The sequence below is a fragment of the Pyxicephalus adspersus genome, chromosome 3, assembly GCF_032062135.1.
Source record: "Pyxicephalus adspersus chromosome 3, UCB_Pads_2.0, whole genome shotgun sequence".
Classification (NCBI taxonomy): Eukaryota; Metazoa; Chordata; class Amphibia; order Anura; family Pyxicephalidae; genus Pyxicephalus; species Pyxicephalus adspersus.
In genome coordinates this window covers 73,668,692-73,692,996 of record NC_092860.1, presented here as the reverse complement: position 1 = coordinate 73,692,996, position 24,305 = coordinate 73,668,692, and the positions used below count along the sequence as shown (strand labels likewise).

The window sequence follows — 24,305 nt, the reverse complement described above, 5'->3', positions numbered from 1 at the left end:
CATCAGTGGCTGCATTTGCAGAGGTTGGCTTAGACGAAAATGAGGATGATGACCGTGATGTCACTTGGGAACCACCGTGCATGTAAGGGCTCCCTGCTTTCCCACATGCGCAAGAACCACAAACCAAAGTGGGAGCAGTACTTGCATTTTCTTGAAGGAGGTGTAACCACGTCATCGTCTCTTCTTCCACCTCCATTGACTCCTTCTACACCTCCAAATGTCATTGCTACGTCTCAGAAGGTTGGTGACATCCAGACTTCAAGCTGTGAGGAAGTATCAGCTTCTGGTTCAGTCATCAAACTCAATTCACGTCTAGCCAAACTATTGGCCTTGCAGCTACTGCCGTACAGCATTGTGGACTCTGCTCTCTTCCTGACCTGATGGCCTGTGCCGAGCGTCGGTGGAATATACCAGGCAGGCATTATTTCTCCTGCACAGCTGTTCCCAGTTTACATGCACATACCAGCAAACCCTCTTTTTCGACACTCCTCCTGAAAGGCATGAGCTATTTTTGATCTATTTTACCAGTGACCAGTGGCTGCAGATGGAGACGCTGTGCAAGGTACTGGCTATCAGGCTACAAACATTGTGAGTCGGGATTGGTCAGGCTGGAACGATGTAATTTCCATCATCTTTCTGCTTGATAATACCAAGTGTGGCCTAATGGAAAGTGGCAATGGGAGAGGAGGGTGAGGGTAACGTTACACTCCATAGCGCACAGCCAGCATCAGGAAGAGCAAGAAGGAACACTGGCTGGCATCAGGAGGTTCAAGAAGAGGATGAGGAGGAAGGACAGGACAGGACCTATCCAACCCGCATTTGTCATGCCCCAGGCATTGTGCGGGTGATGGAACAACAGCAACTGCTGCAGCTTGAAGAAGAGGAGGTGGGTGATGAAGAGGAAGATGTTTTGGTGCCTACTGAGGGACAGGAGGAGGATTAGCCCAGGGAACCCCTCTTTCATATGTGTGTTCACTTCAAAAACTGGGATAATTACTAGCTGGCCACCCTACTGGATCACCGCTACAAAGACAAAATGTCACAGTTTCTACCCAACCCGGCTCAAGAGAAAGAAAAGGTGACCTGCCTAAGCAGAATACTATGGGACTGACTTTGTGAGGAGTTCCACGCACCAATTTCCACACAGGAAGCTCGGGCGGACACGGAGTCCACCGTACCCTCCTGTAGCGGCGGCAGCAGCAGCATCAGCAGTAGTGGCAGCAGGTCGCACACATCCAAAAGTGTAGGCCAAAGCAGGGGGGATTTTCTGGATGCCTGGCAAACGTGATGCGGCCACATGAAACAAGTGAAGTGCAGGTGCACAACCATTGAGAACGGATGAAGCGCATGGTGCACGATTACGTTGGCTCTTTTCTGGCTGTTGGTGGTGGTGTGGATGACAGCAGTTATGAGGAGAATGCCTGTCCTGACAGTAGTGACACCAATAATTCTTGGGTCAACAGGTTTGAAATCTGCTTGCAGTTGGCACAGTATGCCATCAAGCTTCTTTCGTGCCCGGCATCCAGTGTTCTGTCCAAAAGAACCCTCAGTGCCGCTGGCGGAGTGGTAATGGACAACCGATCACAACTGTCGCCGTAAAATGTCAATCACCTCACCTTTTTGAAAATGAACAAAGGTGGGTTACTAACAACTATCATATCCCCACTGCAGATGTCACTAATTGACTGGCACAAGGACTCACTAGGCCAACCAAGATGCTTCTATGAACCCACACTGTTCCTGTGCTGAGTCTGTGGCTGCCTATCACCAAACACCCTGTCAGCTGAGCCTGCCTCGGTTTAATTTTTCCGCTAGTTATCACAACGTCCAGGGGTGGCATTCTTCACCAGTGTCATGCCTGCCATTGTGCCAGCTAGCAATTTACTTTACAATTCTGCAACAAACTGCAGATAAAAACCCCCACACTATCACACTGATAGCTAAAAAAAATAGGCAAAGGCAATGGTACCTAAGTATCGTAAGATTGAGGGTTGGCATTCATGTCATCCACTTCATGATGCAAACTAGCAATATCGTCCACCTTCCCAATGCTTCCGGCACCACAGACCATAGCAACAGTGCTGGCGCACAAAACATCTTGGTCTGGACCTTCTACATTTAATCAGAAATTTCCAATATGTGCATTACACACTTCAGGTTGGCATTGACGATGCACTACACCCAGCTCTAGATGCCAGTTACCAATGCCATCCACGTTTTGTCTCAGGGTCCACTGCCTCCTCCTCCTGCTGTTGCTGCCACCTGTCAGTAAAATTCACTAAAATTGTACACTTCTGGGTGGCATTGATGATGCACTACACCCAGCTCTGGATGCCAGTTACCAATGCCGTCCACGTTCTCTCTCAGGGTCCACCGCCTCCACCTCCTGCTGCTGCTGCTGCTGCCTGTCAGTGCTCCATTCACAAAAATTGTACGACTCACTTCTGGGTGGCATTGACGATACACCCAGCTCAAGATGCCAGTTACCAATGCAGTGCCCACTCTGTCTTAGGGCCCTCCGCCTCCTCCTCCTGCTGTTGCTGCTGCCACCTGTCAGTACTCATTCAGTAAAATTGGGTGCTAAGGACAATGCACTACACCCAGCTCTCCATGACTCTTACCAATGCGGTCTCCCTAGCGATAGCTGACCAGAGGCCACACACTGCTACTGCTCTTGCTGACCCACACTCAGTCTCCATCTATTTGCCTAATTTCACCGCACTACTTGTCCACAACTTTATGGGTGGCATTCCTAACACATGTCATCCAGGTCATGATGCCAGCTAGCAATTATTATTATCAATAAACAGGATTTATGTAGCGTAAACAAATTATGCAGCTATGTAAATTCAATAGTAGTGCGTGTGTTTTCCTGCTGTTTTGATGGCAGAGACTGTTGCTAGTGGGTTGAGTTCACCCTTTCTCAATGTTCTAATGTTTATGCACACACCTTTCAAATAGGCAATGTACAATTTTGTCAGATCAGTTGATACAGTATTTTTTTGGCTATAAGAACCTCAAATGGTGGCTACTAAGGTGTCTTGTGTTGTACCTATACCAAACCAAGTGCAATTGCCTCAAACAATATATCCACCAGAGCAGTATAAACCCATATCTGGTTTATCCACCTTAAGTGACTGCATATTTGTACACTGAAGATTTACCATTTATTATATGAACAAGTGGATTGGTGAATCCTAAAACTGTTGCCTGATTTTAGATACTGTATCTATTTATGATCTGTTTTGTTTTGTTTTAGATGTCTTTCATCTGACAGTTTCTCTAAGGATTCTCGAAAGTGAAAAAGTCTAGACACAGAAATTGTAAATCTTAACTGCTTCAATATGATTCTATGCAGGATGTGTGCCAGGTTATAAGAGGGTACATTTTTCAAAAGTATAAAATGTCTTTTCTTCACTAAAAACAGTCAAGGTGGAAACATTCCAAGAAATTATACCATCTTCATATCTCTTGTTGCAATGACAGCAAGGAGTGAGCAAATCTTCTCAGGTTTTTTAAATGATATTCACAGAACTCTAATGAAGGCAATTGAAGGTGAATCATAATATTAATTTCTAGACATTTTCTGGACATCATTAAATCTAATAGGCAAAATATTTCAAGAATTTCCATGTGGGCATCATTAAATCCTTCTTGAGGATTTCTTCAAGCTGTATGGGATTTTTCAATAAGTTCATTTTTTGTAGGGTTTCTCATAAAATTCAAATCAGACCCTTCTCCAGGCATGCAGTTTGGGTGACAAGAAAAAGGTAGGTGCCACGATCTGGCAACAAGCTTGGATTTTAATAGCTGTAGCAACTAGCAGGTTCACAATAGTAAATACCCTGGGTTCAGTACACGTGCAGCTGTAAATGATGCAGGAGCAAGACAGGAGCGTATTCAGGAAGAAAGGCAAAGCCTGTATCCAGGTAAATCAAGTTAACAGGAGCAAGCAATAAGAGTAGTCATCTTTGATTTGTTTTATGGGACTTATTCCAATCCGTTTGTAAAAGGAGCTGACATTAGAAGCCCCTGCAGCACCATCTCAGTCAGAGCTGGTGGATGAGGAGGAAGAGATGGAAGCCTTATCAAGCAGTCCTGAAGTTGTTCCAGATAGGTGAGCCAGACCAGTGGAGGAGTCTGCAGGGACTGCCCCCCAACACCTGGACAAAGGAGGACCAGGCGTGGGTCTCGGTCCAGACAATGAGGAAACCACAGTTAAGTGCACCTGCAGTGAAAAGTCTGCTGCAGTTGGCGTATCGGCACAGGTTGGTGAGCAGGAACCTTATTCAGGTCTCATTGAGGAGTTGACCGTACTGAGTCAATAGGTTAAACCACCTGTGGCAATTCCACTTTTGACCAGCTCAGACGAGAAACCGTTCAGTCCAGCACCTAGTGTCTGCATAGGATCCTACCACTCAGAAAATGGGGGAGTTTAAAATGTGTTGCCTGAATGTCAGGGGTCTGAAAAGCTCTGAACCGAGGGCAGCAATATTTAGCTATTTAAGTGGCATTTACTGTTAATTTTTTTGTCTTCAGGAGTGCAAAACAGGCCATCACCCAAATTATGAACACCTCAGACAATCATGGACTTACGGCCCTTTAGTATGGTCAGGGTACAATTGAAATTTAGCTGCAGGTATTGGTATCCCTACAAAAGAGAACAAAGTTACCTTTTCAACATTTATTCAGATAGTAACTGGGAGAGCTATGATGGCCACAGTGAAATTTAAGGGAAGGAACCCAGGGTGTTTAATATCTACTTCTCCCCGGAGAAAAATGAGCAAGCTGAATTGCTTAATACCGTACAGTTCTTCATTCCAGGTTCCTCCCCTGCAGTTGTTTGTGGTGATTTTAACTGTGTATTACCAGGTGAAACGCGAGCCGGCTGTAGAACAAGGAGGCACGATAAAACATCTGAACAGCTGAAAAACATGATGGCTGATCTTGAGTTGCAGGAGGTCTGGAAAAAGTTATATCCGAATGATCCTGGTTATACATGGTCCAACAATATAAGTAAGTCTCGCATTGACTTTTGTTTTTGCCATCGCTCTATCACTCTGGGGAAAATCACTCTCCAAAATAACATTTTCTAGGATCATAAGGTTTTGAACATTCATCTGAAATTATCAGTTACACCCAAGGGACCAGGGATCTGGAGGCTAAATACCACTCTTCTAGAGGATTCTGGGATCAAAACACAATACACATTAGCATAAAAGTCATGGCGGAGGGACGTATTCCCCAACCTCGTAAGTTGGTGGGATAACATAAAAAAAAAAAACTAGCTTCTTCTTTATCCAGAAAGGAATACAGGAAGCAAGGAAGAAAAGTAAAATGGTTCCAGAGGCTAAACACACAGCTCCAAACTTTTATTAAGTTGAGCAAAAATGGCATCCCAATGGAGGAGGAAATTACTAATTTAATAAATGAAATAGCAGATGCCATCACTGCTAAACTGACAAATTATTTACATTGCAAAAGTGGAAAAATTGGGAAAAAATGAAAAATGCTCCAAGTTTTTCTTTAAAAAAGCAATCAGTTTAAAACGAAACATACAAAAAATCATCGATAAGGTAACAATATCTGACATGTTAAAGGAGGCCCAGGGTTTCTACTCAGAAAGAAGTTGTTGATAAAATTATAAAGGGTGATCAGTATGCGCACAATTTGCGCATACATGGACGAAGTTACTGTACCACAGAGGCTGCTCTCAACAGGGCAGTTCTAAACACTGACATTTTTTGTACAGGCTCAGGATCCAAGCTAAATATCAAATAGTATAAATGTCTTTATCTTGGCAAATGGCAGCTTCAACATCTAAAAATTGCAAAATCATGTCAAGCTAAAATTTTGGGAGTGTTTTTTGACCATCAAAACAATGGGCACCAAAGCTGGAACATTGTCCAAGAAAAAATAAGCCAAACATTTTTCTTCTGGAAACTACGTAACATAACATTAGAAGGTAAAGTGCTGGTGGTAAAATCAATAATTCTGCCTCAGTTACAATACATAAGCCTTGTCTATCCACAATCGCTCTCCATAATTAAAAAAAAATCACCAGAAATACCTTCAAATTTTTCTGGAGCTCAACTTGAAACAATAAAAAGGTCAATTGTGCACAAAAGTAAGGCAAATGGGGATAAAGACCTCCCAGATATTAAGATCTTCCTGTGGCCCAGTTTGTTCTCCCTCTTCTTCAAGTGCCTCCAAACCAAATCTGACAAATGGTAATATTTTCTCAAGTATGCAGCTGGTCATGTGTTTAGGATGAGAGGATGGTACCAACCACCCCAAACAGTTCCAACACTCATCATTCCTCCAAAACCGTACACAATTTTGGAAAATGTATCTGTATCTGGAACCTACAAAACGTGGACCAAAGCACCCTATTGGATGCAAACAAAATTAGGAAATTCATCAAAACAGAGGAAGAAATTGCACTTTTACCTACTTTTACTACAGAAAGGTCAGGTCAAATCTGGAAAAACGTGGACAAAAATTTCTATCAAACAAAATAAAAGTTATTGCTTGGCAGGGTGTCCATGAGTGGCTGCCCCTGCGTGCCTTTCAGCATAGGAGGGGTTTTGTGAGTTCTCCTTTATGTCCCCTGGTCTGAATGTAGGGTTGAGAAATCAACCCAACATCTCTTTTGGAATTGTTCGTATGCAAGGGTTGTGTGGCAGTCAGATGGGCCTTTGCTGAAATCGTTAACAGGCCTTCAAACACTTGACAACCAGGTTGTCATGTACGGTCTTCCTCTATCCTTCTCAGTAGAGAAGAAAAAGCTACCTTGGGTTTCTATAAATTGCCTGAAATTTGCTTTATGGAAAACAAGAAACATTTTCTTGTACAAAGATGATTTTATAAATGAAAAGGAGTGTATTAAGTTTGCCTTGAGCAAAATGTTTGATTTCTTTTTATTTGATTGCAAAACCTAGAAAATGTATATATGGAATACACTTGTGTAATTCCTTTTTTTGGTGTATTTGCCAAAATATGTTTTTTTTTCTTGTTAAAAGGGAAAGCAAACATTTACATACCTTGTTGTGTTAGTCAAAAATATATGTATAAATGTTCTGTATAAGTTGGAAAATGTTATGTATTTATCTGTTCAAAAGATAGGACTTTTTTTTTTATTTCGGAAAATGGACTTTTGTTTCACTTTTTACAAACAGACTCCATACTTTCAGGAATGGACTTTATGTTCTCTTTTTTTCTGCTACGAAATGGACTTGATGTTCCTTTTTCTACTACAAAAGGGACTTTGTTACTTTAGCCTTGGATCATGGACTTTATGTTTTGGGAAAAATGTGCCCTGATTCTTCAATTTGAATATGCAAAAAATTATGCAAATTTTTGGTTCTGCTTTGGTACTTTACTTTAGTGACCTGTGCCTGTTCCTGACTATCCGAAGAACTTCGGATTTGTACCTCGCTTGGTGAACTGATTTCCTATGTTTTTACTTCGGCTTGTTTCTGGATTTCCTGACATCCTGTACTCTTTATTTGTGGGCTTCTGCTATAGGTGAAGACTGTGGCAATAGATTGGGGGACTGGTATCTGGAGAATACTGGTACTGACCAGTATCACTATGAAATAAATAAGGAACAGTTTTCCCAATTTTATGATGAGTATAATACCCTTATATTGGAGGCATATCAAAATGACATTAAGAGTAAAGAGTTGTATGAATTTCTGTATGTAAAATATCGGAGACTTTCAACTGTTTACAGTTTACCTAAAATTCATAAAAATTCAAAAAAAAACACCGGGAAGACCTATAGTATCTGGAATGGATTGTATTTCAGAGAGGGCCAGTGAATTAATAGATGAGTACTTACATGAACACGTTTACAGCACACTTTACTATTTGAAAGGTACTTTGGATATATAGAAATTATATTTAACAGTACCAACATATGCAATAATGGTAGCATTTGATATTGAAAGTTTATATCTAAGTAATCCACATGAAAAGGGGTTGGAAACAACAGAAAAAAAATTTAGATGAGCAAGGAACAATACCTGTGAACAAATTAGATTTATAATTGATTTACTAAGATATATCCTAACTAAGAATATTTTCATATTTGATGAACACATTTACCTTCAGGTACAGGTACAATTTAATTTAAAATTTACATTGAATTACAGTCCAAAAAATGTAGAACTCTCAACTATCAATGAAGGCCTTTTAGCAACAAAAGTTTATAGAAAAAAAAACGTCAGGAAACACCATCCTATCAGCAAAAAGTGCCCATCCGGAAACTTAAAAAAAAAATCCCCTATTCTCAATATCTAAAAGTAAAAAGTAACTGTACAGAGAGTGAAGATTCCGAAAACAAGCAAAGGAATCGAAAGAGGGATTGTTAAAAAGACAGTACAGTAAAAAAAAAAAAAAACTTAAAAAAAAATGGTGTCAAAAAGCAAAGATGATGAATAGAGAGGAAATTATTTTTGGTCATAAGAATGTAAAAGATTCATCTGGCATTAGAATGATTAACAGGTTTACTAAGCAACATAAGGATATAAAAATAATTTTGACCAAATATTGGCTAATCCTATTTGAATATTAAAAAAGTTGTTAATGAACATCCATTTATAACTTTTTAAAGGGCTGCTTTTTTAAAAGACAAATTGGTTTAAAAGTAATTTTAAGACAGGAGAAAAATACTTGAAAACCCAGGGGGACCTTTAAATGTGGTAAGTGCACAAGAGAGATATTGGACGTATGAACCAGCAGATTCTAGATTCAAATTACCTATAGGAGTTAAATTTGAAGGTTGTGAACATGTAACATGTGATACAACACGTGTGGTATATTTGGCGATTTGTAGCTGTGGACACTATTATGTAGGGAAAGCTTAAAAAAAATTTTTAAATTGAGTTTATAAACATGTATATTTGATTAAAATGGTATCATTACAACTTCTTTAAGCCACCATATGTGATCAAAACATAATTACAATTCAGATGAAATTAAGTAACATAGGGGCAAGACCCATTGTTGACACAAAAAGCGAGTAAATGGATATATAATTTGAAATAAATGGTAGACCCGGGCTTAAATGAGATGATTAACTTCAAGTGCTTTTTGTGATGAAATGTGTTAAAACTTAAAAACATTTTTGATATATTCATAATAAGTTTATTTGTTGTATTTGATTCATAAATATGTTGTTATAGTAATGATGATTGATAATTATCACTGTAATGGAGAGAAAATTGTTGATATATGTTAAAAGAATCATGCTGTTATGTTAGTGCTGTTGTGCAGGATTGAAGTTCTCCCAATATAACTGTATCTCAGGCATGCACAGAAGGAGCTTTTTGCGCAAGAGAAAAATATGCTGATCTCATGCGCAGTGAAAATTGGCAAATTTTTTTTTCATCGATGAAGAGAAGGAAGAAGAACAGAAGATGGCAGCGCAGGAAGCGCTGGCCCTGGGGCGACGTGGGACCCGATGGAGGACACCCCCCGGAACAATCAGACTGCCCTGCGGGATTGAAGGTAAGTGTATTTTTTTTGCGGTTTTAAATTGAGTTGACTGCAAGTTGCCTAGCCCTTAAAGCATCAAATCAACCATAATCCATACCAATTCCACCACTATACTTCACAGTTGGTATGACACTCCTGAAAAGCTGCCTTTGGTTTGAGACAAATATGTTTAATGTTACCGTGGCTAAACATATCTTTCTTTGATTCCCTTTTAAACAGAACATTATTCCCAAAGGTTAAGTCTTAAAAATGCCTAAATGTTCAATATTAAACTGTAGTCATTTTGAACAGCAAACACGTTTCTGAAACATCTGTATACTTGGGGCAACATCTTTCTAAGTGTAGATAAATGCATGTGGACACCAGCTTTTTTAAAAGATACTTACAGATCCCACAATAAAATGTTGGAGCTTTTGGAGACTTCTTTTAGTATTGAACAGTCAAGTAATGGGTTAAATTTGCTTGGCTGACCAGTCCTGGGTCGTTTAAAACCTACTTTTCTTTTATTTTTTTTAGTATATTGTTTTTGCAATGAAATGACTAAGTGCAATTAAACACCATGTAACTGGGACAGTAGAAATGAGCCTTCCAATCATCCAAGGACAGAGCCATCATCATCTCTGATTAGATTTGCAGTTGCCATGGTGCTGGACATGAGCCCAGCTCTGAAACCAAACATTTAAGGGCTTGAAAGTAGAGTACAAATCTGGCATAAACAAACTGGAAACTGTGACCGTTTTCACCATCAATGTAATATACACTGTGCATGTAATAAAAGGAGGTGTACAAATGAAAACACTGCAGAAAACAGTGGTATGTTTGATCAAGAAATAAATAACACTATTATTATGTATTTATACATGGATTATTGAATGATTTTCCTTGAACTTTCTTTTTATAAAATGTTAAATTTAGAAATAGTTAATTTTAAATGTTCCAAAGAAGAACTTCCATTAGTAAATATTCAGCTGTATTTTCTTCACTGGAACTTGGCTTGTATATGCTTGTCAACACAACATATGTTTAGTCAATCGAGCTTTTCTGCTTTGCAGAGAGATCTGTAAACATGAAGTAGGGAGCACATAATTTACCCTACTAGTGTGCTAGCAGCTAACAAACCAAAAGTTAAAAAGCAGAATTTAACTTTTGTCACAGCTTAGTTTAGACTTAATTCTGCAATCAAATGATCACAAAGAAGCTAAAATTTCAGACACCGGGGTGCCCTGTTCAATGCATATAGTAGTGCGGACATACCCAAAGTATCACCAACAAAAAAAATCGACAAACCAAACAAACTGGAATTAAAGTTAATTTGAAAGTAGAGAAACATGGGATATGCAATTACTGTGCTTCCTCTAAAAATGTTTATTATCTGACTGCTACTATTTTTGTATTGTGAGTTAGTGTCCCAGATTAAATATGTAGCAGGAAAAGTCAGAGTGAAGTCAAGCTTCTAAATTACATGCTTGTTCTAGGTCAGTGGTTTATATGTAATTTATTGAATTAGCATGACAGACACACAAATAGCATTGATGGAAAAATAGGTCAGCATTAGTACATTGCATGTTCTTTATGGCATTAGGTTTTTTAATGCCTTAATACAAAAAAATCACTGTGGATATGCGTATATATATATATATATATATATATATATATATATATATTATTGCACAGTTACAGGCAGTGTGGTACCTAGGGTTTTTAAATTATTTGCTCATCAGTTCCGCTGTTTTTCATTGAAATGTGTTCCAATGCCCATGCAGTTCGCTCCACAATACATATTAAAACAAAGAAAAAAAAACACAGCAGACACAATAGTAAATGCTTTAACTTCTCCGTGTATTCAAATTAAAAAACAGCTGAATCTCGGCCAAATTGAGAAGTAGCCAATTTTTAAACACACCTTCCAGAGCTTTCTGCACATAATTGTAGTAGCCTCAACAAGAATGCTGACGCAAGTGAGAACTGGGTCATTCTAACATACAAAGCTCTTGCACTTCCTAAAATGCTTGAATAAATCCCTAAATTCATTATCATTAGGTAAGATTGTTAAGGTTATATAAGGTAGGTTTGTGCAAAATGGAATTTACATTATTTTATTATTTTGACAGGTGTAAGATCCCAAAAATTCTAAATGACATTTCACATGCTTGTCATGCAGAACATCCAGTATATTTGTTGAGATGGGTGGTGTTTAATGAGAGGGGTACATTTGTTTTAAAAATTTTACATTTGTTTTGTGGGGGTTGGTTTAGATTCACTATCTTTGTAACAAATTGCCATGTACGTCACTGTATAATACTATCAAGGCAAGATTTGTACATTTTTCTTCCATAGGCCAGCAACATTGTACCTCCCCCTCCACCCCATCTACCTTTAATGCAGGCTGTTAAGGTTATGTTCAGATTTGCCGTGAGCTTGCAGTGCATTTATCACTTGCTTTATCTAAATGTAGTGCCTACCCACAGCAGTTCCAGGAAAATGGGGTGGCAGTGGCAGGATGGCCCGGCGGGGTAGCCTGATCCCATTGCAGGTCTGAACCTAGTCTAAATGTATTTAAAAATGAATTGTCCAAATAGTAGGATAATAAAAAAAATTGAAATAAAAACAATAAAAAAAATAAAAGAGCTTGCTATATATATATATTATATATTATGAGCTTGCTATATATTATCTCCCACAGGTAAACTGAAAAAACACACACACATACAATACATTAGTTAGACCCTTTGGCCGCAAATGCAATGAGACATCAGGAATAGTGTAGCTTTACCTGAATACTCATACTGGACTATAAGATTTATGTACCTAGTTGGCTTTGGATTGTTGTACATGGCTGAACATGATTGGCATTGAGAGTGATGTACCTTCCTCCTTATACCACGGATTGGTTCCTGCCTGCATATGCAGTGTGATTGGGTAGTCCAGGTGACAAGTTTCCTTTCAAAGGATGTTGGAGGACTGTTAGGCCTTCTGGCTGCACATATTGGGCATGGGGATTGAAGTTCTCTGCTGTCAATAGGAGTTTTGGAAGTTTCTGTGACTTTATTGTACATGTATTTTGCATGAATATTGCATATCATTGTTTGTGGTGTAAGTGGGCAGTGGGAGCGCTGTGTATATGACACATCAGACTTTTTGTTATCTACCATGTAGGTTAAACATTAGTTGCCAGTTTGGGGTTATATGTTATTTTATTGTATACTATGTATCTATATATATTTAGAAGAGGTGAAATATGGGGGAGCACAGAACAGTTGGAAGTATAATCAAGCAGACTGTTGAACTACAGGTCCAAGCCTGCCAGGATATCCTGGGATTTGTATGCCAATGTTTTCCTCTGCAATGTCATGAACATTGTTTTACACTTTGTAATGTTACTTTTACTAAATTCATATTCTTTAATTGAGTTTGTTCCTTCACACAAGCCTCTACTTTCAGTATAACAGCTGCTTTTCTGGGGTACAATAGAGTCTGACTGTCACATGTAGTTCTGTAGTCACTTTGTAATGCTGCAAGAGAAAAGCCAAAGCTTTTGTATTCCAGAAAAGCCCCTGCATTGGGGTAATATGGTAGGGAGGTAAATGTGTCTAAACTACAATCTAAGGATGCACTGTGCATTCAAAAGTTGTCGGGGAACTTGCATTGCATCCTATGAATTGTAGTTTAGACTAAACTGCAGAGTTCCCTGGCTAGTACAGAAATTGAAAATCAGTACTAAACTAGCCAAAACAGTGCAGGTGGGACATCTGCAAATGACAGCCCTTATTGGCAACTGCACCCTAGGCAACACCCTAGGTGGCCTTCTGAAAATCCAGCCCTGAATACTACTTTTTTCACACAAGGGAACCTTTGAAATAGCTTTCATGTCTTCAGCAAACCCCTGCTATAGTTACTATATTCATAGCTCACAATACATTGCCCAGGTGATTATTGGTGAGAATGTGTCTTACATTTCTGGCCAGTGGGAAAAATATCACCCTTACAGATAGCCCAAAAAAAATGATCGATGTCACAAACCGACCCCAGTGGCACAAATTATGCTCAATATTCAAGGAAAAACAGCAAGCAAGCAAAAGAGCATTATAGACAAAATCTATTGTTGCAGTGGGAGGCAAAGTTAAGCTGCAGATCTGTAAAATGACCATCACAGCTCACTGCAAATCATAATAACCACAGGTAACAATAAAGATTACAATACAGAGTTTAATCTTTACTACAATATGAAATAATTGGGTAACTTAATGGTAAATATTTAATTTAGTCTTTAATTAGCTCTTTTTCTGTAGACAATATTTAATTTGCTAGAAGAGATAAAAAAAAAACAGTACATATGTTTTTACAGTTCAATAGCTAAAGGACATATAGATTGAGGACACTGCTACAGTAAACAAATAAAAGTATCTGCATCCTATTTAAACATTTAATTGCACTCTATTGATTGTCTCTAGTTGAGCAGCCATGAAAGAATGAATGATTCTATTAAAAAGCATCAGCAGAACTGTATCCATGTTTATTTAGGCTGAAAAAATAATTGCTTTTTATGAAAGGAGCTGAACAAATCATGGTTTAAATCCGAGGGCTTTTTGCTTAGGCAATAAGTCTTAATCTCTTTTCTGTAAGGATGAAATGATCTTTAGCCACTGAATTTAAATGAAAATGAAAAAGTTATAGCACCTATCAATTCATTTTTATTATGCTAAATTTTGATTGGGTAGAAATTTAGTGAAGTAATAAGAAAACAACATAATTTTTTATGGATGCCATAATAAAAAGCACAAAAAAATAATTACTGTAATAGTTCTATATCTTCAAAAGGTAAACTTAGCTTGCCACAGTTGACAAAGCTATTTTTTTGCCAATCATCAGCAGATGACTGAATGTCAGATCAGATTTCATACGGCTGGTATGATCATTTCAATAGTAGTAACATGTAAATTTTCTTTGCTCCCCCTATCTACAGCAAGTTTGGCAGTGCTGTAAAGCACTAAATACTAAAGATTTGGTCATATGCGTGCATGGTCAACTAAAACCGTGTGCCGTCATCCTAAACATTTGGAAAAAGCAGTACCCTGCAAATTAAGACAATTATCTGTTGGTGCCTGTCTGTTTCCTGTATTCCCTTTCAATTAGTAATGTGGGTGAGCATGAAACCCCAGCATACAGACTTCCAACACTCCTAAAATTGTAAAATTAAATCTATTACCAGAACAAAATGAGTCGTAGAATGTGTCTTTTGTTTCAAAATGTTTAGGTAAAAAATGTAATGCACTGTGAACCTGGGAATAGATGCAGGGTGTTACATGGAACAAAAAGGTTCAAGAGGTAATGGTATTGAAGGTTGCATGATGGTATATGGTATTCAGTGTATTTAATATACTCCACTCCATACAGTTCTGCCTGCTATGACATTCTTAAGGGACTGACGTGGCAAAAGGTATATGCAGGTAACTCAGAGCCCCTGATTCATCAATAAAATCCGCGCTCGCTGGAAGCGCGAAAGTACGCGCGGCCATCGATCGCGGATTACCGCGGTCCGGACTCGAGTGTGCGCATACACTCGCCTCACTACCAGCCGGATTCCAGCCTTCACAATAGGGAGCCTATGGAGAGGAGTTGAACTCGGTTAACTCTTGGCAAACAGGAAAGAAATTAGTGATTTTAAAATATGCGTTTTTCTTAACGCACATAAATGTTTAAAAAAATTTAACAGCGCAAACATTTTTTTTTAGGGCTAAGGGTGGTATGTGTGCCATTAGAAAGAATGATTTTTTAGGGGAACAGTGACTTTTAATCTAAGATCGCCAGTAAAAAGCTGTCGGATAAGCGCGGCTCCGTGCGCGAGCTTTTTCAGTTGCTGAATAGCGCGACCGCGTACGATTCCGGATCGCTAATACGAATGCGCGAGCGATAATCCGATTCTGCTTGATGAATCAGGGGCAGAGGCTTGTTTGCTGTGGCAAAATCCATTATTCCCTCTCTTTTCTCGGCTAACAGAAAATAAGATTGTAGGAAGCAGAGCTTTTAGAGGCTGTGGGTTACTGCCACATATTTTCTTCTTAAGAAATATACTACAAACATATTTGTCAAATGCTATTGAATAATTCCCTGTCTAGCAAGACATCTTGGCCACCATATACAAATAGGCCCCCATATGAGGTTCTTTTATGTATATCAGTATGTTTTTTGTATTTGTTTTGCTTTATGTTTATATTGTATTGTGCATGAACAATGCATATATTTATGGTGCATACTATTGTCTTCATCAGTGTTTCTCAACCAGAATTCCTTTAGAGGTTACTAGGGGTTCCTTAAGCAATGAGCAATATATGCCTCTCAGGTCAGTATACGTGACATCAATGATTAAACCAATTTTTAGGTACCTGTAAGGATAACACGTAAGAGGCATTCTTCCGACAGACCACCACACTAATGTACTGTAAGCTGTGGCTTACAGTAATTATAGCAGGGGCTCCCTGAAGACCTGAACGTTATTTCAAGGGTTACCCCATGTAAAAAAGTTTGAGAAACACCGCTCTATATCAAACTCTGTACAGCAGCACCGACAATATATCTATATTACTAAAAAACCAAGTAATATTATTTAGTTACATGGCCTTCTATAGTTATTTTACCCTTGGCTATAGGCTACACTTTCAGGACCTTCTTGGGGAGCCATTCAATAAGTGGTAAAACTATGGTAGTGAGGCTTCACAGTGTACCACACTTTTGTTTTTTTGCCATAAAGGACGGTTCATATAAGAATATGAACAATCTATCTTGAAGACAAATTAGTAGATTTGTCTCAAAGCTTTAGAGACATTAGTCTGTAATTATTAGTTATTTTTTAAAGAATATTTTTGGGTTTGGCTCCCATGCCCAATAAAACACCTGCACACATTCTTGAAAAACCAAATCTGTACACTAACCCCATTTTGGACAGGTTTTCTTGGCCAGCTCTGCTAATATCAGGAGTAACTTTTACCCTCTTTCTTCTCCTAGATAGCTTCTAAATGCTATGGACAATGATGTGATGTCCCACTCTGTGGGACCAGTGCAAAGGGAGAAACAGCCTTGGATTGAAGATTGGATTATGGGTTATTTTTAGCTACTGCTGCTAACGTTTCTTTTTATTCTTTGCTAGATGAATAGCTGTCTAAGATTTGGAAAAAGCTTTCAGGAATGAAGCCAGAACTCTCTCTTCTTATATTAAGTCACTATGATAATACTGAAACAAAACAAGCCAGCATATGTAGTTTTGGTATTAGTTGTATTTTTATATACTAATTACTTTTTTGTTTTAAGGAAAAAAATCTGACAGATCAGGAAAAATGTCAAAGCAAGTAAACAGTTATTTTGTCTCAATTAATAACACTAGCTTCAATTAATCTTTGCATATTATTTAAATTTGTTTGAATTTATACTAAGGGCTCCATTTATAAAACAGGGAATCTGACATTCCTCAAACGTTCCTTTCTGGGAATCATTTACTGCCATTGAAACACATGAACCTCGAAAATTCCCATGAGGGAATGTTTGAAGGAATATCAGATTCCCTGTTTTATAAATAGAGCCCTAAGAGTTTAAATTAAAGTTTTAAATTGAAGAGATGTTATAATTGTTTAGGGTCAATTTTTTGGGTTAATAGCATTTTAACATTTTTATAATTGTTTTAATATATGCAGTATTTTACAAATAAATTAATGTTTGGCAAAAGATTAGCAGTACACTTGACTGTATTGAAAACAACAATGTTTTGGATGTTTAAGCACACCCAGCCATCACTGTTACTACAAACAACAAAAGATATATAAGGAGAATATATTTAAAATGGTAATTCTAAAATCGCACTGTTGGTATAAAAACATCATAAAATATATTGTTTGATATGTTCAGACCTCCATTTTTTAGGCTTATGTAAGCATTTTTACAGCTTGCAAAAGCCCAGTAAAAAATAGTTTTCATAAAAATGAATGGGTCTGTTTTTTGTGCAGACTTTTTGCATTTACAAGCATTTGTTCAGAAGCTCCATGTAGTGTATAAAGCAAAATATGCATAAAGTGCTAAATTCCATTTGGATATTGTGGAATCGCCCGTAGCAATGTGGGATGGGGGGTGTAGCAAAGTAGTAGGGTCTATGTAACTTCACAGGCGAGGTATTTAAGACAGTAGCAGGCCCCAGCAGGTTATCAGTGCAGTAAGAGTTCATTTACTAGGACTATTTGCACAGAAAAGCATGCAAAATAAACAAACAGAAAAAGAAAGCCTGGCCACTTGGCCTCTAACTGACTGTTAATACCCTCACTAACAGTCCTGGACAACCTACTGCTGGGCAGGACTCTAATGCCCTAACCGCACAGCTTTTCCCAAAAAGTCTGTGATTTTACTCACAGTTTCACTTAGGACTCCTCCCAGCTCACAGGCCAAGAACATGAGCCCTGGAAAGAGCAGTCTGGGAGTTTATATCCACAGCCTAATTGCCAGCATGGGTTTCTCTTTAGCTCCCCCACCTGGCCAAGAAGCCCATTGTCATCCAGCCTGGTACTTCAGCACCACCATTTGGCTAGAAAGAAAACTGCCTGCTCAAACAGAGAAGTATTCTGCATATTGTCTATATCTTGGACAAATGTACCTATTGTCCTGGATACAATCATGTTATGGTATTTGTTGGCCAGCTGTTACAATATAATATATCATACAATAAATATAAAATATATAAAAGATGTTAAAGAATGAACCAACTCTGCTTAGATAAGATGTTTATGTGCTGGATTCTCCTTTGTACATTACAGGTTAAATATTCACCACAGCATGGCATAATTACCATGTACCAGCATCCAGCATGTTTTGACACCCCCCCAAAAAAAAAACAAAAAAACATTCACCTCAGAAATAGTGTGATACTTATATAAAGCAATTAAAATGAGGGAATATAGAAAATGTGTTTTTTTATGTGAAACATTAACATACCTTGCAAATCCATGGAAAGCCGCAACTGAGAACCAGTCTGCCACAATACACTCTGAGATGTTTAAGTATTTTGCTTCCACTGTAACATATGTGATATTCAACAACAAACCATTTTGAACAAATCATTTTCTAAGGTACAAGGGTTTTTATGTTGCAGTATTTAAAATCTGTTCACAAATGTTATATACTATTAACAGGTTCAGCCATGGGCTAAGTTCCTCTCTTGCATATACCTGAGTTTAGTTTTATTTTAATTAAAAAAACTTTTAACTACTTTTAATTTAAAAAAATGGAATAGTTGTATTATACTGTAATTGTGACTGCTTTACAATTACACTGCTATAGTCTCTACAATATTTTCAAAATGCACTGTCCTGTGATACAAATGCTGTGATGTACAAGAATGAAATATACACACAAATGCCCTGAATAATATAACATTTACATGATTATAACAATTAGGCTAGAAGTCTGACCCAGCAGCACTGAAGAAATGACCTGAAATTTAGCATTACAATGTTGACAATTGGGTGGGATGGTTACCTGTTGATAATACAAAAGGAAAAACAGTGGGACTTTAAAGGTAAGGTATCACACACCAAATAGAAAAAATCTAAAAAAAAATATCATTTTTATTGTATAAGAAAGACGGACATACACATTTCATATAAACAAAATGTAAAACACATTAAAAATAGAGAGATTCAATCTCATTTATAGTTAGTTGAGTTTCCACAAAATAAATGTATATATTTATATATTTACTGTTTTTTGTAGATCTCATTTCATCCCTGAGGAAATGGTCTATGTCTATGAAAGGCATTGTTATATTTTGTATATTTGAAATGTATCTTGTATATTTGTATATTTTGTATATTTTAAATGTATCTTATTTTTTAATTTTTGTTTTTCTTTTGTGATGCATTGCCTTTAAAGTCCTGCTGTTTTTTTTCTTTCGTATGTTCATGCTTTATTAATTGGCATGTGGCAGGAGATTCAAAAGGTGTTGATGGAGAGGAATTGCATTCAATACTTTTATCTGGTAATAAGCCAATTAAAAAGGTTATTTTTCAGACCAGATTGTAAAATTAAGATCCAGTCAACACAGGAGATGTTCTAAAAAAGGTAGATTAAATTTATTTAGGATTTACGAGGCTCTCTGATATGTGCATATGTTAGTGTGCACCCATACTCTTAGTGGTTAGCCTCGTTAAGATCATGGATGCAATTTAAAAGTTGTGCTTACTAGATTCTGTTGTCCAGAAATTGTTTATTTATTTTGGTATTAACCTTTCCAAGATGCGAAACATTATGTTAGTTCATGGTAAATAATATTGTTATTTTTTTTTGTATTATAATGTATCCTAATATTACTCCATTTCACCCCTTCCACTCTCCTTCCTAAATGCCCCCTTTTTAGTTCTTTTTCTTCCCCCACCCCCATTTGTGAAAAATATAGAAAATTAATGGATCTATACATAATAATGGTTATACGGGTATGCATATTCTTCGATTCTAAAAGGTTGTTTCTATGTTGTTCTAACCAGTATATTTCCCTAAAGTCATGATTCAATGTATCGTCATCATTTTGCCATGTTTGCGATTCTTTGGTTGTATATTATTATTATTATTAATATTATTATTAAAAATAATATTAATAATAAACAGGATTTATATAGCGCCAGCATATTACGCAGCGCTGTACATTAAATAGGGGTTGCAAATGACAGACTAATACAGACAGTGATACAGGAGGAGAGGACCCTGCCCCGAAGAGCTTACAATCTAATTCTTGCCATTTATATTCCCATAAAAATATTATTTGAAAAAAAAAAGTTGTGCTTGAACGATGTAAATGTTTTTGAAGGGTAACTTCTCTTTAACTACATAACTATAGGAAACAAGTAATTGTAAAATCGGATTGCACAAAAATAACCATGAATAAATGTTTCGCATCCGCTCTTGATAGCCTACAAAGAAAGTTACCACAGCAACAAAAATATGACAAAGTAGTGACCCCTGATCCTGAAAACATGATTCAATTTGTTCATACACAAAGAAAACTGCCACACGAACACAAGGCCATTATCAATGATGCATATGATACTAAAGTGCATTTCATTATGTTTAGCTTTTTGTTTCAGATCAGAAAAAACTGAAAGAATACACAGTTAATGACTCTCAATTCTCAATAGTTGGGCTCTTTGTTCTCAAATCAATGAGAATTGAATGTATAAAACACTTTTATCAGGGGTACAAAAGAGAGTTAAAAAATGTACAATGAAAGTCTATAATACGGTATAGTCTACTTGCCAAAAACCAAAAAAACCCAAGAAAATAGTGTTCAATAATCCACTTAATTTTAATCATTATGCTTTTAACTCAAATAAATCTGTAAATTATTATGATACTCCACAACCATTAGGTTTTAGGCATTAAGCTGCATCATAAAATAGCTTTACAATGTTTTTATTGGTTTTAAAAACCCATAAAATGTACTTTGGCATACATAGCAGAATACGATGATAAGACTACTAGTATGTACATATTTATGTACTAGTATGTACTGTAACAGCATATAAATATCCGTCAAAAGATCAGATCAGTAGTGGTACAGCAATTTATGTAGGGCCCAGAAAAAACGATGAGCAAAGAATATTACTGTTCATAGGAAGGGTCCATGAAATGGGTGATACAAATTCTAAGACTTTATAGATATTATGTTGAACTGGCAAAAGGTCTGTTACTCCTGGTAATGTTTGGTATAGGTTTTTATAACAAGGGCTCCATGTGTAAAATTAAAAAAAAAAGTAAAAGTATCAGAAAAAGAACAGCCAAATTATTATTGTATATGAAGCGTGACTATAATTTAGCATTAAATCACAAGGGTTCAGTTGGGCTTTAATAAAACAGAAAGTGATTTTGGGGGATTCCAAAGGAGTTTGTACGGGGGAAAGTCCATCAGTCACCATAATTTGAAAGCTTTACTATATAGTATTATACTTATATTGCTATAAATATATGATTTTCATTATACAATATCCAGTCGTGATAGACATATTATTGGACTTCAATTTAATAGGTTTAATTTAAGGGTATGTAAATAGATTTTTGATCGCGAAGGGCTGCAAGCTACTGGTAATTGGCCAAGTTAGACAAAAATTGAGGATTAAGTAAGAAAAAAAAAACTAAATTCTACAAGAGAACTACAAATCCATTAATTGCTGTACAAGAGGAGAAGCAGAAGAACATGGTTTCTAAATCATCCAACAATCTAACAAAGCTCTACCTTTTGAAAACTGAGTATGATGGTATGTATATAAGGAGCCAATTAAAATAAATCTATAATAACTTAAAAGGGATTAAATGAAGATCACAATCTAGGTGACTATTCCTAGTGGCTGTCAATCTGCGGGAATTCCTCAAGGAATCCAGATTCTAAAAGCATTGAAGTAGTGATGTGCAAATGAAGTGGAGAGTGCAAACACTGTTCTCAATTATTATTCTTAGATAAAGTTTCTCTAATCCAATAAACAGCAAGAAGGACAGCATTATAAGACATTCAGACCTCTACTACATTGCTCTTTATTTCCAATATAAAAGTGGTAGCTTGGTCACAGAAAAAGGAAGCATAGGGCTGCTTGGGAGTGGGATAGACCCAACTGAACTGCTTAGCTGGTTAAGAAACATGGTGAAAAGTAGAGTTACCAATGTAGCCATTTACCTAAAGCTCACATTCCATAGGACCACTCTACTTTTATATCAGACTGTGTGACTGTGTGGCATCATAAAATGACCACATTAGGTACATTTATTAGTAGCAAACTGTCCCCTTAGAAAATAATAATTGTGGCAATGGCACTGCCAACTCCTGGCATCATTTTCTAAGGTATTTTACAGATCAGGAGTTACACATTGGCAACTAGGCTCAACAGTTGCTAATGTACATAGCAGGCAGAATTTCTATTGATGCTGCTGGTTTCTATAAATGCAGGAACACACCCTGTTGTAAAAGTGGAAGCTCATATATTATTATTATTATTAATAAACAGGATTTATATAGCGCCAACATATTACGCAGCGCTGTACAATAAATAGTAAATAATCCAGTAACCATTACTCCAGGAACTTCTTTTGTGACTTTCACACCACTGGTGGAGGAGAGGTAAGGGATTTTTTTTTCTGTATTTCTTGTCTTTATATAACATACACCAAAGTATGTCAAAAATAGTGTACCAAAATGAAAAAGTATACCAACAAATACAAAGTAAGCACCTTGGGCTTAGTTCTGCTTTAAAATAAGTAAACGATGGAGACTGTACATATGGAAGCACATGAATCTAGCTCAGTTTCCCTTGTGGTAACCTGTATCATGACCAAGCAAAGTACTAGAACTGGTTAAATTGGAATTTATTAGACATCACCATTCATTAATTATTTAATTTATTCATTGAAGAAAATGCAACTGCAGCAATGTTCTCATTATGTGGGTTTTTAGCTGTCCAGTAACAAACTGAAACAATTAGATTGTTGATTTTTGCTAGGAAAGCAAATTGCTTCTTTAAACAACAGCTTTTCCTTTGCACTCCAAGGGACTATAAAATGAAATATTCTGTAGTGTATAATACATTTCTCTTTAACTTCACCTTGAAACAGCTTGTCACATGGCTAGCTTTATATTTCTTGTTTGAAGCTACTAATGTGCTATTCATCGCTTTAAGTACCCTTAAGGAAACTTGTATTTTCTCTGCTTGTTTTTCTGGTAAATAACACTGTGTGTCACTGCACTGCTTTTTCAAATAAGGATTCTTAATGATAACAATTTGTTTGACTTCTGTACAGTTCTGCTGCTTCACTGTATGCAATTGCTAAACCAGCTAACATTAGGTTAAGAAATTCAGGGATTTTTTTTTTTGATTATTTACATCTTGTTAGGGCATTACTTGTAAAATGAACAGCAATTACTTGACCACTGACTTCCTATTAAAATCAATTCAGTCTGCCTAAAAGAACAATTATATAGTAATATATATAGATTGCTTTTGTAGCAGTAAGGCTCTCTTTCATAATGATAGGTTTTTCTTTTCATATTACTTCTAGCAAATCTGTACACTATACAGTTCACAAAATACACACACACACATACATATATATAGCAGAACTAAACCCCACCAATAAAAATTGTTGATGTCCCTTCTGCAATAACACCTAACCCAACTAATCATGTTTTCTAAAAATACACTTACTTGTCCTCGTCACATTACTGGTGCCGCCATCTTCACCTGGTTCACTTCCTGGTTCCCAATCTTTGGCCATCTTGACTGAGTGGGCCAGAATGATGTAACTCCAACACAAGAAGTTCTAGGTTACCTGGCATATCCCAGTAACATGTGCTTAGCTGCACAATCACATAAGTATGCCTTATTACAGAAGGGAGACCTGCCTGATCACAAATTTTCATGGTGAAACTATAAGTATTTGCTATTTTTTTGTCTGTTTTTTAAAATAAAATAATATTTTGGAAAAAAAATTAGTTGAGTTAACATAAATTACCTTAAAGGGTGAAAAAAAATGGTACCCCAATGCGGTTAGAGCTTGGCTTTATTTTCCTTTGTTTATTATGAATAAATCAAACTGGTTGGTTAACAGCCCTAAGGTTGGCAAACAGCAGTTGTTTTTTCTGCACCCAATCCACTTTACCTTAGATGCCAGAGGACCCCGTCCCAGTATTGTTAGGTCCATAAAGACACTGTACTTTTCTGTTCCACTAAAACATAAAACTTTTATTGATTAAGAGGATGATCTAGCAATATTATCATTATTAGCCAGTATTT

At 36.9% G+C, this 24,305-nt stretch overlaps 1 protein-coding gene across 1 annotated transcript in view; it reads right to left on the bottom strand.

Moving 5' to 3' along the window:
• TNKS (tankyrase) overlaps positions 1–23,787 on the bottom strand; it is a 132,849-nt gene extending 109,062 nt beyond the window's left edge. The window contains exon 1 of the mRNA XM_072406800.1: positions 23,718–23,787. Coding sequence (XP_072262901.1) covers positions 23,718–23,787 — 70 coding nt within the window. The remainder of the gene's footprint in view (positions 1–23,717) is intronic.
• Between the last annotated feature and the right edge of the window lie 518 nt (positions 23,788–24,305).